We start from the raw sequence: 12,332 nt of genomic DNA on the forward strand, positions 1-12,332 counted from the left end.
CTGTCCATTCCTGGAGCAGAACTTGAATGAACACATACCTAATTAATGCTCAAATTCAGACACTATGACAATGCAGAACCAATGGAAGAGGCTAGGCAAAGGACCTTGGGGGCTGGCTGGTGGGCCCGGAAGGCCAGCCAGTGGACCCAGAGCTGGTGGTCTGCTGAAACGACGAGTCTGGTTGATGTCCTCTGGGACGCAGGCCCAGTCAGCAGATGTGGACCACATAAGAACACTGTACTCCCTGGCCACCTGCCACCTGGTTTCAGAGCCACTTCTGATCTCCCCTTCCTGCTCCTGTGATGCAGGGTGGTTTCAGGGGCTCCTTTGGGATGTGGAAGGAGAAACAGTTCCAGAGATGCATGTCCGAGGCCACCCCTTTTCTCTCTGCAGCCCCCACACTTTCCACTCTGGACTCAGAGACTCCAGTCACAGCGTTGAATTCTCATGGTCCTCCTTCCCGAAGTCCCTTTCTGGGACACTCTGGAGGCCAAGGAGGTGGGTTTCAACTCTCCACAGGTAACCCCTCTCACCTCCTCATCCTTTCCCTGAGGATAGAGCACAGCACACAGTGGGCCCTCAAAAATATTTCTTGATGGAAAACTGCTTTCCTGGCTCTCATGTGATCTGTTTACTGAGTTTATGCTGTGAGCAGAAATTAGAGATCCCTGTTATAGACAAGGAGATGAAGCTGAGTGTGAGCGTCTGCCCCAGCAGCCTGCCATTTCTTCCAGGACAGGGCTCTGTACTTCCTTCTCTCCACACCAACATTCCGCCCCCCACCCCAACACACACACACATGCGTGCATGCAGGCTCTGGGCCTATTTGCAGAATTGCATGGTGGCAGCTAAGCCTTAGTTTCCTTATCTGTAAAATGGGGCATTGTGTTAGATGTTCTCATTTGCCACTACAGGCCCACTCTTCATCTTTCTCCATTCTGCATGGGCAATGGAGGATGACCTTTCTGAAGGCTGCAGCTCGCACCAGCCATTGCTCTCGGCTTGGTAGAAGCTTCCTGCCGCTGCTAGTCCCGAGTGCTTCACCAGCCTTTCTTGACTCCTTTAACTCTGCCCACCACTTTGCAACAGTCCTTTCATCAAACCCTTTCGATGACCCAATTAAGTGCACCATCCATTTCCAACCTGGGCCCTGGCTAGTACAATAACCCGTACAAGAATAGCCGTGGGGAACAGGTCCTCGGGTGGGATTCTGGGACCAGGGATTGGGTTGCTCACATGTCTTGATTAGTGTGTGAATGGCCTACTTGACAGGGGTAATGGACAATGGTAGCCAGTGGCATACAGTGGTATCATAGTTACCGACTTTATGACCAGTGATGGCAAGAGATGGACGGATAAGATATTGGGAGAACAAGTGCCTATGGCACTAAGTCACTATGGTGACAGCAGGGATTACAAAGACTGGAGTGGCCTCCTGATGCTACATCTGATTGCCCTAGGAAACACACAAAGGAAAAAAATAGATTGAGAGCCTCCAACCGAGCTGTACTGGGAGATAATTCTCATTATGGGCCTGGAGTAGGTGAGAGGTGGTCGGCACCCCTGGAAGGCAAGTGCCCCAAGTGCAGTCGCTGAAAGATTTTTATGCTGGGAAAGGCCGAGGGTAGAGGGTGCTGCCTTCACCAACAAGGGAGACTCGAGGGTGTTGGGGGCTCAAAATTCTACCCAAATGTCCCCATTCCATGTCTGAGCATCCCATTCCTGCTTAACTAGTGCCCTTCCATTAGCATAAGAGGCTTGGCAGGTTTGCTCATGTCCTTGGTTCTGCAAACCTGGGATCCTGACAGTCAGAGCCTGGACACAGTCCTCTGCCACATCTGTCCTGTGGCTACCGGAGAGCAAAGATCCCTTCAGAGCCACTTTAGAGACTTAATGAATTTCCACCCTTGCATTGAGTGGCAAGTTCAATCTGCTCTTATTCCCAGTGGATCCAATGGGACCACAGACTGCCAGAATCCCCCGAGCTGATTTCCTGACTCATGGAGTGAGAGCTCTTAGGAGTGGAAGAGCCACATGGAAAACCCTGAACTGCAACTTCGCCACCACCAAAATAGCAAACCAAAGGCAATGCCACATTCCTAAGGGAATTTCAGAAATTAGTGCCGCTATCAAAAACCTGAACTATGTAGAGGTGGTCATTCCTATTGAGACTTTGTTTCACTCACCTATTTGGCTGGTGCAAAAACCAAGTGGGTCTTAGAGGATGACTACAGATTACTGAAAGTTAGGTGTGATGCCAATTGCAGCTGTGGTTCTAGACATGACATTTTTACTGGAACAAGTTAACACGACTTTTGGCCTGAGGTACTTCTTTGACCCCAAATGCTTTCTTTTCTATTCCACTGAGTAAAGATCATCAGAAATGGTTTGCCAAAGACAGCAGTAAGTCTTCATTCTATTACATCAGGGCTTTGTCCAGTCTCCTAATTTCTGTCATGATATTGTCCGAAGGGACATTGATCATCTCGATATAGTTCAAAACATTATGCTGGGCCATTACATCGATGACATTATGGGAATTGGGCCCAGCGAGTAGGAAATTACAAACACTTTAGGGTCTGAGTAAAACATAGGCATGCCAAAGGAAGCGTAATAAATCCCACGAAAATTCAGAGGTGTGTTATGTTAGTGAACTTTCTGGAATATTCAGCGGTCTGGGGCAAGTCAGGGTATCTCTTCTAAAATAAGAGACAATTGCTGAACCTTATCCTGTCCACTACAAAGAAAGAGGCAAAATATTTGATGGAACTCTGGATTTTTGAGGCAACGGGTACCACATTTGGCCATGCTGTTCTACCCATTTATTGGAAAACTGCAAGTTTTTAGACTGCAAGTTTTAACCGAGGCCTACAGTAACATAAGACTCTGCAGCAGGTCCAGACTGCAGAGCAAGCTGTCTTGTCACACAAGTTTTATGATTTGGAAGTGACTATTGCAGAAAAAGATGCTGTATAGACAAGCTCCAATAGGAGAGTCGCAGCAGAGTTACAGACCCTTAGGGTTTTGGATTAATTCGTGCCCACTTCTGCACATAACTAATCCCCATTTAAAAACAGCTTCTGGCTCACAACTAGACGTGGTAAAGACTGAATATCCGGCTGCGGGACACGAAGTCACCCATGCAACCAGAACTGGATATTATCTGATCCATATAATCATAACATTGGACATCCATGGTAGCATTCTCTTATCAAAGAACAAATATGAGATCAGGCCTGAGCAAGTCCAGAAGGCACAAGGAAATTGCATAAGCAGGTGGCTCAAATTCTTGCGGTACCCACTCTTATTGCTTCACTGCTTCTCTCTCGACCCACAGTTGAGGAAGTCTCTATGACCAGTGTACATGGAAGAAAAGCACAGGCAGGATTTCCAAGTGAGTCTGCATGGTGTGTTAGCACCAGCCACAAGTGGACAACTGTTGCGTCAAAGCCACACTCAGGGTGTCTTTTTAGAAACAGTGATGAAGCGATGTCCTCTCAATCGTGGGCAGAACTTCTGGTTATATGGACTGTCCATTTTGCACGGAAGAAGCGATGACCGGAGGTACAGATCTACTCTAATTCATAAGCAGTGGCTAACAAGTTGGCTGGTGTGTCAGGGACTTGCAAATGCCAAGAGAGGTGAAGAGGACGTTTAAGGAAGAGATATATGGATGGACTGCTTGAAATGGGCACAGATGGTGAAGCTATTTTTAATCTGCACAAATGCCCCAAAAGGGCATCTGTCATTAAGGAGGCTCTCAATAGTCAGGTGGACAAGAAAACCCATTATGTAGATGCCAACTTCTTTCCCCAGCTACTCTGGTTTCTGCTCAATGGGCCCACATACAAAATGGCCATGGTGGCAGGGATAGGGGCTATTCATAGTGTGGTAGGCAGAATAATGACCTCCCAAAGATATCCATGTCCTGATTCTTGGAACCTGTAAATATAGTTTATATGACAAAAGATAAATTAAGGTAGCAGATAGAATTAAGGTTGCTAATCGGCTGACCTTAAAAAGAGGGAGATTACCCTGAATTATCTGGGTGAGCCCAATGTAAACACAAGGGTCTTTAAATGTAATAGCCAGAGGCAGAGCCAGTGTCAGAGTCCTGTGATATGAGAAAGACTCAACCTGCCATGACAGGTTTTGAAGATGGAAGGAGGGCAAAAGCCAAGGGATGCAGGCAGCCTCTGGAAGCCCGAAAAGGCAGAGAAAACAGGTTCTCCTCTAGAGACTCCAGAGAGGAACGCAGCCTGGCCAACGCCTTGATTTTAGCCCTGTGAGACTAATTTCGGGCTTCTGACCTCCAGAACTGTAAGATAATAAATTTGTGTTGTTTTAAACCACAAAGTTCCTGGTAATTTAGTACAGCAGCCACAGATAACTAATCTACATAGGCTTAACACAGTTCTCTCACCAAATCAGGCATTGCTGAGTACCTGCCCAAGCTGTCGGCAGCAAAGACCAAGCTGAACTGGCGCCCGGCCCTGGAGTAATGTTTCTCAAAGTGAGGACTGGGAACCCCTGGGGGAGTATACCCAAGCTTCTTTCAGAGATTGTGACATCAAATATACTTTCATACTAATACCAAGACATTCTTTGCCTTTTTCACTGTCATTCTTTCATGTGTATAGTGGAATTTTCCAGAGGCTACGTGGCATGTGTACAACAGACTGAATACAGAAGCGGATCTGAGAATCTATTAAGCCAGACTAAAGAGATTTGCAAAAATGTCAAATAATGCCACTCTTCTCACAATTAGTTTTGAATTTTTTTTCATTAAAAATGTTATACTTATTAACATGTAATGGATTTATTATCTTTAAATATTTAAATTGATTAAATTAAAAAAAGCTTTTTTTTTCTTTCAGTGAAATATAACCCACATAAACAAATACCTTTTCTAACTTTTAAGAATGTAAAAGACTCCTGAGACCAAAAACTTAAGAACCACTGCTCTAGGGGGACCCACTATTGGTGGGTTTATTACACTGACCCCTTCTTTCATGAAGGGGACAGTTATTTATTACCTCATGGTAAAAACATGCCTTCCTGATATGGCCTTGCCTTTCCTACTGGCAGTGCTCTGCCAGCACCACCATTTCTGGACTTTCCAGAATGCCTGATTCATCACTCTGCCATCCTACATGTTGCCTATCTTCAGCAATGTACAGCGATGGTTTCGCCCATGGAATGCACTGAACTGGCAGTGTGCCCTGTCACTTGGAGCAGTTGACTGGATAGAATAGCATTACGGCGCCAGCTGGCGGACACCACCCTGCAGTTAGGTTATTGACGAGTAGGAAGCAGTATGTGCTTTAAAATCGGTGGCCTGATATATGGCTCCACTTCTCTCAGCCATAACGCAGAGGCCCAGGGACCCAGGGGTAGAGATGAGAGTAGCTCTTCTATTATCCCAAAGAACCTACCGGAGAAACGTTTGCTTTCCCTCAACTTTACGTTCAGTAGGTCTGGAGTCCTTGGTGCCCAGAGGAGGAATACCTCCTCCAGGGAACACAGACATGGTTCCTTCAAATTGGAAGTAGATCTTTTCACTGGTCACTTGGAGCTTTGTATGTTGCTTAACCAAAAGGTAGAAAGGGAGTCAACCATACCGGGTAGGGTGACTAAGTTGATGACCAGAAGGAAAGTGGACGGTGGGCAGGAAGGTTATGTCTGGAATCCAAGATTTACTGGGTGCCTCTCAGATCTCCCATGTCCAGTAATGACAGTCAGTGGCAAACTCGGCAACCCATCAAACCTAAGACCAGTAAGAACCTGCATAGCACAGGAATAAAGGCTTAGGGCACCCCATAGGAACAGAATCCAATCAGCCAAAGTACTGGCAGCTGGTGAGAGGAATGTGGAAGAGGGTGGAAGGAGGATGCATGATGGCTAATTTAGGCCTTATGACCACCTACAGAAGGTGGGGTGTGTGTGGCAGTTTTCATTATTCGCCTCTGCTGTCTTTTTGAAAGATCCCTAGTGATGATTAACGTTTTAAGTAGGCTCCAGGTAAGTATGACTGAAGGATGACAAGGATATGGTGAGTATGACAAGGATTTGGTGGTTGATAAGACTGTCTCACCTAATGGCAAAGAGCTTTTGTTTCTCTTCCAATTAAAAAATTGAAGTGAAATTTATTTAACACAAAATGAACCATTTTTAAGCAAACAATGGCATTTAGTACCTTCACGATGTTGTGCAACCATCACCACGGTCTATTTCTAAAACTTTTTCATCATCTAAAACCAAAATTCTGTAACCATTAAGCAAGAGGGACATGAGCTTTTCACAGGAAAGACAAGGGTGGTTGGTGGGGGGCAAAAGGAATTAGTTGGCTGATATCCTGTCTCCCCTGTAAGTCCACTCTCCCCTTGCATTGTTCACGGAAAACTGACCCTTGTGGACTGAACTCAGTGAAGTCACTCAGGTGTTTCCTTCTGGCTTTCAGCTGGGTTGGCCAAGCAGAGGCACAAGCAGAATCAGAACATTTACCCCCTGGGCTCCTGCTTGGCAGCTGCGGTGTTCTGTTCCCCTTGGCTGTGGCTCTCACCTCTTGCCCTTCAGGTCTAGGAGTTGCAATGGCTCCCTGTAGTGTGAGCTCCCAGGGTCCCATCCCTGGTAGGTTCCCTTAATGCCGCCCAAACCTCTGTAAAGAATCCCTTAGTCGAAGGCTCTTTGTACCATTCACTCTTGTTGGGACACCAATACAGAAATGGATGGTGTGGTTCCTGTCTATGGTCCTTTTGGCACAGAACAGTTCAGATTTTGTGAGTCAAATCAGCTCTGTACACAGCTCCCAGGATAGACACAAAAGGTGCTTTCGTGGACAGCCTGGGGTTCCAAGCGTGCGTGCCCCTGCATGCCAAGGCCCCACTGCCCTCTGGTGGCCAGCTTCCAGAAGTGCAGGGATCCAACCTCACCGGGCACCGGCACTGTGCTGAGCCCACTACACACCTGAGCACATTTCATCCAGGAGTTACTGTCTACACTTTACAGGTGAGAATCTTTCAACTGCCTTTAGTATAAACCAAAATCTTAACTATGGGCTGCAAGGCCCCATCTTTGCCTCCTCTTCCATCTCTCCGATCCAGCCGCACAGGTCTTTTCTCAAATCCCAGAATGTTTGCTGTGCGACTCCCAATAAGAATATTCGAGAGTTTTCTGAAACCTTCACCTGGTTAAGCTCAGCGCACTCTCTAGCCCTCTCCTAGGGTATCGCTTAGGAAAGTCGCCCTTGTCACCTCCATCCCACCACGGCCTCTCATTTGCCATCACTCACAAACACACTGGGTTTTCCCGGTCTGCATAAATGTTTGATTAATGCTGCATTTCCCCCAGAGGCTGAAGACACCTGAAGGCAGGACGCGTCCCGCTTTGCTCACAGCTGTATCCTCAGTGCCTGTAATAACCACACCGGACGCTGACATGGTTAAGCGTTTCTCTGCACCAGCTATCAAGCCAAGTCCTTCAGGCCCCCAGGTCGCCCTACTCCCCAAAGTCCCTGGTCCCCAGGAAGCAGCCCTTGACTCTATCAAAAACTCACATGGATTTATTAGAATATGAAAAAGATTCGGATTCTTCTGTATAGGCGGCAGAGCAGCAGCAGCTGTGGTGGCTTTGAACATGGTCGTCGATGTCACCCTTGCATGGTGACTCCTGTCCGAAACAGCACTTGCATGGGGAGGAGTGGGGACAGATGAGCACCCACTGCCCAGTCCACTGGGAAGAGGGACACTTTGCTATTGCACAATCCTGGGGAAAGGAGTGCCTTAAGAGGAAGGACAGACTCTAATAGTCCTGGCCTGTGCCTGGCCATGGTGGCAGTGGGGGTGGGAGTGTGTACCGGGGAACAAAGGCCTCTGGGAGCCCAGAACTCTGCCCACCCATCAGCTCCGGCCAGGTGGGAGATGCTCAGGGGAGGCCTTCTCTCCTGGGGACTGGGCTCTACAGCAAGCTGGGTGCAGTACACACACAGGGAGAAGTTCCGGGGGCCAACGGGGGGAATGAGAGAAAGAACAGGTCAGCAGGAACTGAGGGTCAGGCCCAAGAGCAAAGACCAGGAGGCCCAGCATCTGTGAGTTAGAAAGAATCGTGATTAAGGTTGGGGGGTCACTTCTGAAATCAGATCCTTGGGGCTACAGTTATGAGCCCAGGAAGCAGACAACAGATTTGGGGGAGAGTGTTGGGCAGACAGGCCCCAATGAAGAGGTTAATTCTCTGGAGCAGGAGGGCCTGAGCTTCATTCAGCCAGGGATTTTCAAAATGTTTTAAAAACAGGAGTGGCCTCTGTGCAAATAGATCATACATGGAAGTGTGAACAAACAAAACAGATAAAAAGGCAGACTTTCTGGAGCTCCTGACGGTCCCTACCCTGACAGCAGCCCCTGGAGGGCCCAGTGGTCCCCGTTGGGAGTAGTTTAGAAAGCTGAGTCACATCACTGTCCAAAGTGCCCCAGCTCCAGACAGAGAAGCTCAGAGATGCCCTCAGCCTGCAGCTCTAAGGAAGGACAAGTCAAGACAGCTGGCCAGGGTGACAGAGCTGGCAGGAGGGTGGGACCACCACGGGTCACCAATCCCTCCCCCAGTCAGATGCCTGCTGCCCCTAGTCTCTCCCTGTTCAGGGAGGGCCTGGCCTAGGCCAAGAGAGGACTCGGCTCCTTTCCTTCCCAGGTAGGATCAAGGCTGAGCCACAGGGTCTTTGGTGCGAAACTAACATTGGTTTGAATGAGGAGGGTGACAGAGGAGGAGGGGAGCCTCCAAGGTCCCCTCCGCTGGATACGGGAGAGAGTCCGGACAGGAAGAGGCAGGGTCTGCCTCGTGGCCCAGCAGTTCTGCCCAGTGGATCATGAGGCAGTTCTGGTGGGCGGGAGGGCGCTTCCCAGGAGGCAGGGAGAGCCGTGCTGTGGTGGGGCTGTGGCCCAGCTGCCATGCAGTGGGGGGAGGGGCAATCCAGGTCAGGAAGGACGAGGGGAGCCCCCAGCTCCCAGCAGCTCCTGCTCTGGTGGGAAGAGTCTGTGGTGGGACAGGTACTGCCCACTGGCCCTGGTGCTACTGCCCCTTGGGGATGAAAGGCTCTCCCTCCCCAGGCTCAGGGTGGGGGCCTGGGTCACTGAGGCAGCGCTGTATCCTCTGGGAGCTGGGGCTGTCACTTGGCCCAGGGGTGAAGACATCATCAGTGCCTGGGGAAGAGGGCTCTTTGGTCCGTATCACAATGCCCCCGTCATCGTCCTCGTCCTCCTCGGCCACCCTGGGGTCCCGGTTCAGCCCCAGGACCTTGCCCTTCAGCTCCTCATTCACCAGGTCCACAGACTCAGGCGACTGTGGGGAGGCTGGGTCGATGGTGATAACAGGCAAGTCGGCTTTCGGCTCATAGGCCAGCGGGTCTGGGGAACAAGAGCAAGGCACAAGTCTGCTTCTGCCCTGAACCCTGCCCAGCATGTGCCCCACCTTAGCATGTGTCCCACCTTAGCCCGTGCCAGCAATTCCCACAGAACCTCCCTGGGAGTGCAGCAATCCTGATACGTTTCAGAATTACTCCACGTGGGCCTTTATGAGCCTTGATCATAAAGGTAGGTTCTCTCCCCCTCAGGCTGGGGTCTGTGTTCCTCTCCTCAGACCAGGGGCTCCCATGGGTGTTCCTCCTCAGACCAAGAATTAAGGCTCCTTCCTGAGTCACCGTCCGCCCCCAGGTGCCCAGGCCTGAGAGGCCTGCTCTTGCTTCCCCCACACGTGGGAGATCCCGATGGCGCAGACTCCTCCTGCCTCCCTGCCAGGCACCCAGCTCCCTTCTCAGTCTTCATCGTCAGCCCCGCGTGGAGCACCTGTCCCTGGGGAAGGCAGTAGGGCCATTCCCCCAACTCCACCTGATGTAAGAGGAACTCACGACTTGGGAGGAGGTCGGTGAGGGAGAAGCCTGTCCTCCCCGCTGGCTCTGAGGCCCATTCCTGTTGGAGCCTCATCTTCAGGAGATGGAGGCACAAAGAGCTGAGCCGCGAGGCCCCTCACCAGACACCCTGTGCCCTGCCTTACCTGAGCCAATGCGGGCCCGAGACATGGTGGGTGAGTCCAGCTTGTGGGCTGGCACCGTCAGGTAGTTGTTGATCTGACAGAGAAAAGACACATAGGCGTGAGCTCAGGCAGCCAAGACTGGTGGCCGCAGGCGTGTTTGGGGTGCTTGCTCCCTCCTGGCAGTTCCTCATTAGGCTCTTCATCTGGCTGTGTCATGCTGGCACATCAGGGATCCCTGAAGGCTTGGCCCAGCTCTCCTCAGGCCATGTGATCTCCCGGGAGGCCCTGAACACTCCTGTGCTGCCCTGCCTCTCCCACAGTGACACTGCCCCAGTCTCTAGCTCCAGCCCACACCTGCCCCTGAGGTCCAGACCGTAAAAGCAACTCAGGAGTGGACACCTGGGCCTTGGATGGCCCCCAGGCATCTCAATGCAACATGTCAAAACTGAACTCAGTTTCTTACCTCCCTTCATAACCTTGTTCGTTCCTCGGCGTCCTCTGTCATAGACACCATTCCCAACTGTCCCAATCAGAAGGCTGACCCCTGACTCCTTTTCCTCTTCTCTCGGCCCCACCTCAAACTGGTGACCAGGTCTTGCTGGTTCCACCTCCTAAATGTCCCTTGAATCTACCCACTCCTTTCCACCTCCCCCTTGTCACCGATCTAGTCCGGGCCACCTTCCCAGGTCACTCCCTTACTTAGAACCCTTCCCAGCTCTCCATGCCTGTAGAATAAAACCCAAACCCTTACACCATCAACAAGCTTCCTTAAAAGCTGAGCCCTCTCAGTTTCTAGAAGGGACCACAATCTGTGACCAGGAGCTTATATACATGTTCTTCCTTCTGCCTGGCCCTTCCTCTGCCCACACTCCCTTCACCCGGGCTCCGATTCCTAAGCTTACCCCAGCCCCCTCCCTGTTCAAGGGGCTCAGGGCCCCTTGCACTTCCTGTCCTGCGTGGACCACTGCATGAGAAGCTCTGGAAGGGAGGACTGGGCTGATTCACCCCAGGATCCACAGAGGCGACTCTGCTGCTTAGCACTTAGGGACCACTCAACAAATGTCTCCTGAACAAATGAAAGAATGCATGCGTGCCTTGCTTCCTGATTTTGGGCTGCTCTCTTTCCCCCTGGGCTGTAGTTTTCTAAGAAGAAAATGGATGAGAGCCCATGGAGACTCTTATCGCAAAGATGCCTGAGGATATGATGAGGGACCCCGCCTTTTCACTGCTCTGAGTGAGGAAGAGGAGAAAGCTTTCTGGAACTTGCCCTGGGGCTCAGCCTTCCAAACAGGTGGAAGAGGCCAAAAGAACAGATCAGAGTGCTCTGCCTTCAAAAGGACTTGGTGATGAGGGTATGGGAATAGGAAGAACCCAGATTCCCAGAGACAGGAAGGAGCAGCTCCAGTCCCGGGCACACCTTCTGCTCCAGCTGCCGGGCCTTCTGTCTGCGGAGGAGCATCTGGTTCCAGGCCTCCTCGTAGGGGTCCGCCACCAGCGTGTGCCTGTTGTAAGATCGCAGCTGTGGGAGAAACAGCTGTCAGGCAGGGCAGGCCCTGGAAGGGCTTGGAGGGGCCAGGGCAGCTGGGCATGTGTGGGACAGAAATGAAGCAGACAGGTGGCAGGGAGCCCCCTCTGCTGGGGGGGCCGGGCAGCGAGGGGCCTCACCCGCTGCCTGGTCTTCTGCAGGTTGTTCCTCAGGATTTTGCGGATCTCCTCTTCCTTGTCCTTGGAGAGTGCTGGTAGGATGCGCTCAGCAGGCAGGGACTTGGGGTGAATGTTCCTAGGACAACATGGTACAGGTTAGGTCCCCAAGAAAATTCCTGTGACCTCGGAGCCTGCTGGACTGAGCCAGAAGGTCACCCTGGGGATGGCCCGGGTGAGTGGGCAAAGCCTCAGGTCCTCAGTGTGACCCTGCAGCTCTCCACTCCGGCCTCAACGAGATGACAAAGAGGCCTTGCTCCCTGTCCCCCCACCACCCTGGTGGACTGTTCCGGGCTGGCATGGAGGGCTTAGTGTGGGGGGGCAGAAGCAGCTGCTGGGCCATTATCACTCACTGCATGGAAACGGTAGAGACAGCTGAGGGGATCTTGCCCATGCCGCCACTTTCCACCAGCTCGATAGCCTGCTTCATCTCCATCTTGTGGTAGAAAGCGATGAGCTGGGGCTCCTTGGAGCGCTCGCCGGCTATCAGACACTTCTTCACATACTTCTTATTAAAGCGGTTGAGCCTGGGGGGAGGGAGATGAATGGAGACAGCTCCTGGGGGTGGGGAGACACCCAGGCCCCGGGAGACCCTTACCTGTCCCACTCCA

At 51.3% G+C, this 12,332-nt stretch overlaps 1 protein-coding gene across 1 annotated transcript in view; it reads right to left on the reverse strand.

Moving 5' to 3' along the window:
* Positions 1 to 7,539: 7,539 nt before the first annotated feature.
* Positions 7,540 to 12,332, reverse strand: part of SLC9A1 (solute carrier family 9 member A1) — a 47,582-nt gene continuing 42,789 nt past the window's right edge. The window contains exons 8-12 of the mRNA XM_011357684.2: positions 12,075 to 12,248; positions 11,686 to 11,800; positions 11,438 to 11,539; positions 10,042 to 10,114; positions 7,540 to 9,395 (exon numbers count right to left, since the gene is read on the reverse strand). Coding sequence (XP_011355986.1) covers positions 9,061 to 9,395; positions 10,042 to 10,114; positions 11,438 to 11,539; positions 11,686 to 11,800; positions 12,075 to 12,248 — 799 coding nt within the window. The 3' untranslated portion in view covers positions 7,540 to 9,060. The remainder of the gene's footprint in view (positions 9,396 to 10,041; positions 10,115 to 11,437; positions 11,540 to 11,685; positions 11,801 to 12,074; positions 12,249 to 12,332) is intronic.

The sequence above is a fragment of the Pteropus vampyrus genome, unplaced genomic scaffold, assembly GCF_000151845.1.
Source record: "Pteropus vampyrus isolate Shadow unplaced genomic scaffold, Pvam_2.0 Scaffold36, whole genome shotgun sequence".
Lineage (NCBI taxonomy): Eukaryota > Metazoa > Chordata > Mammalia > Chiroptera > Pteropodidae > Pteropus > Pteropus vampyrus.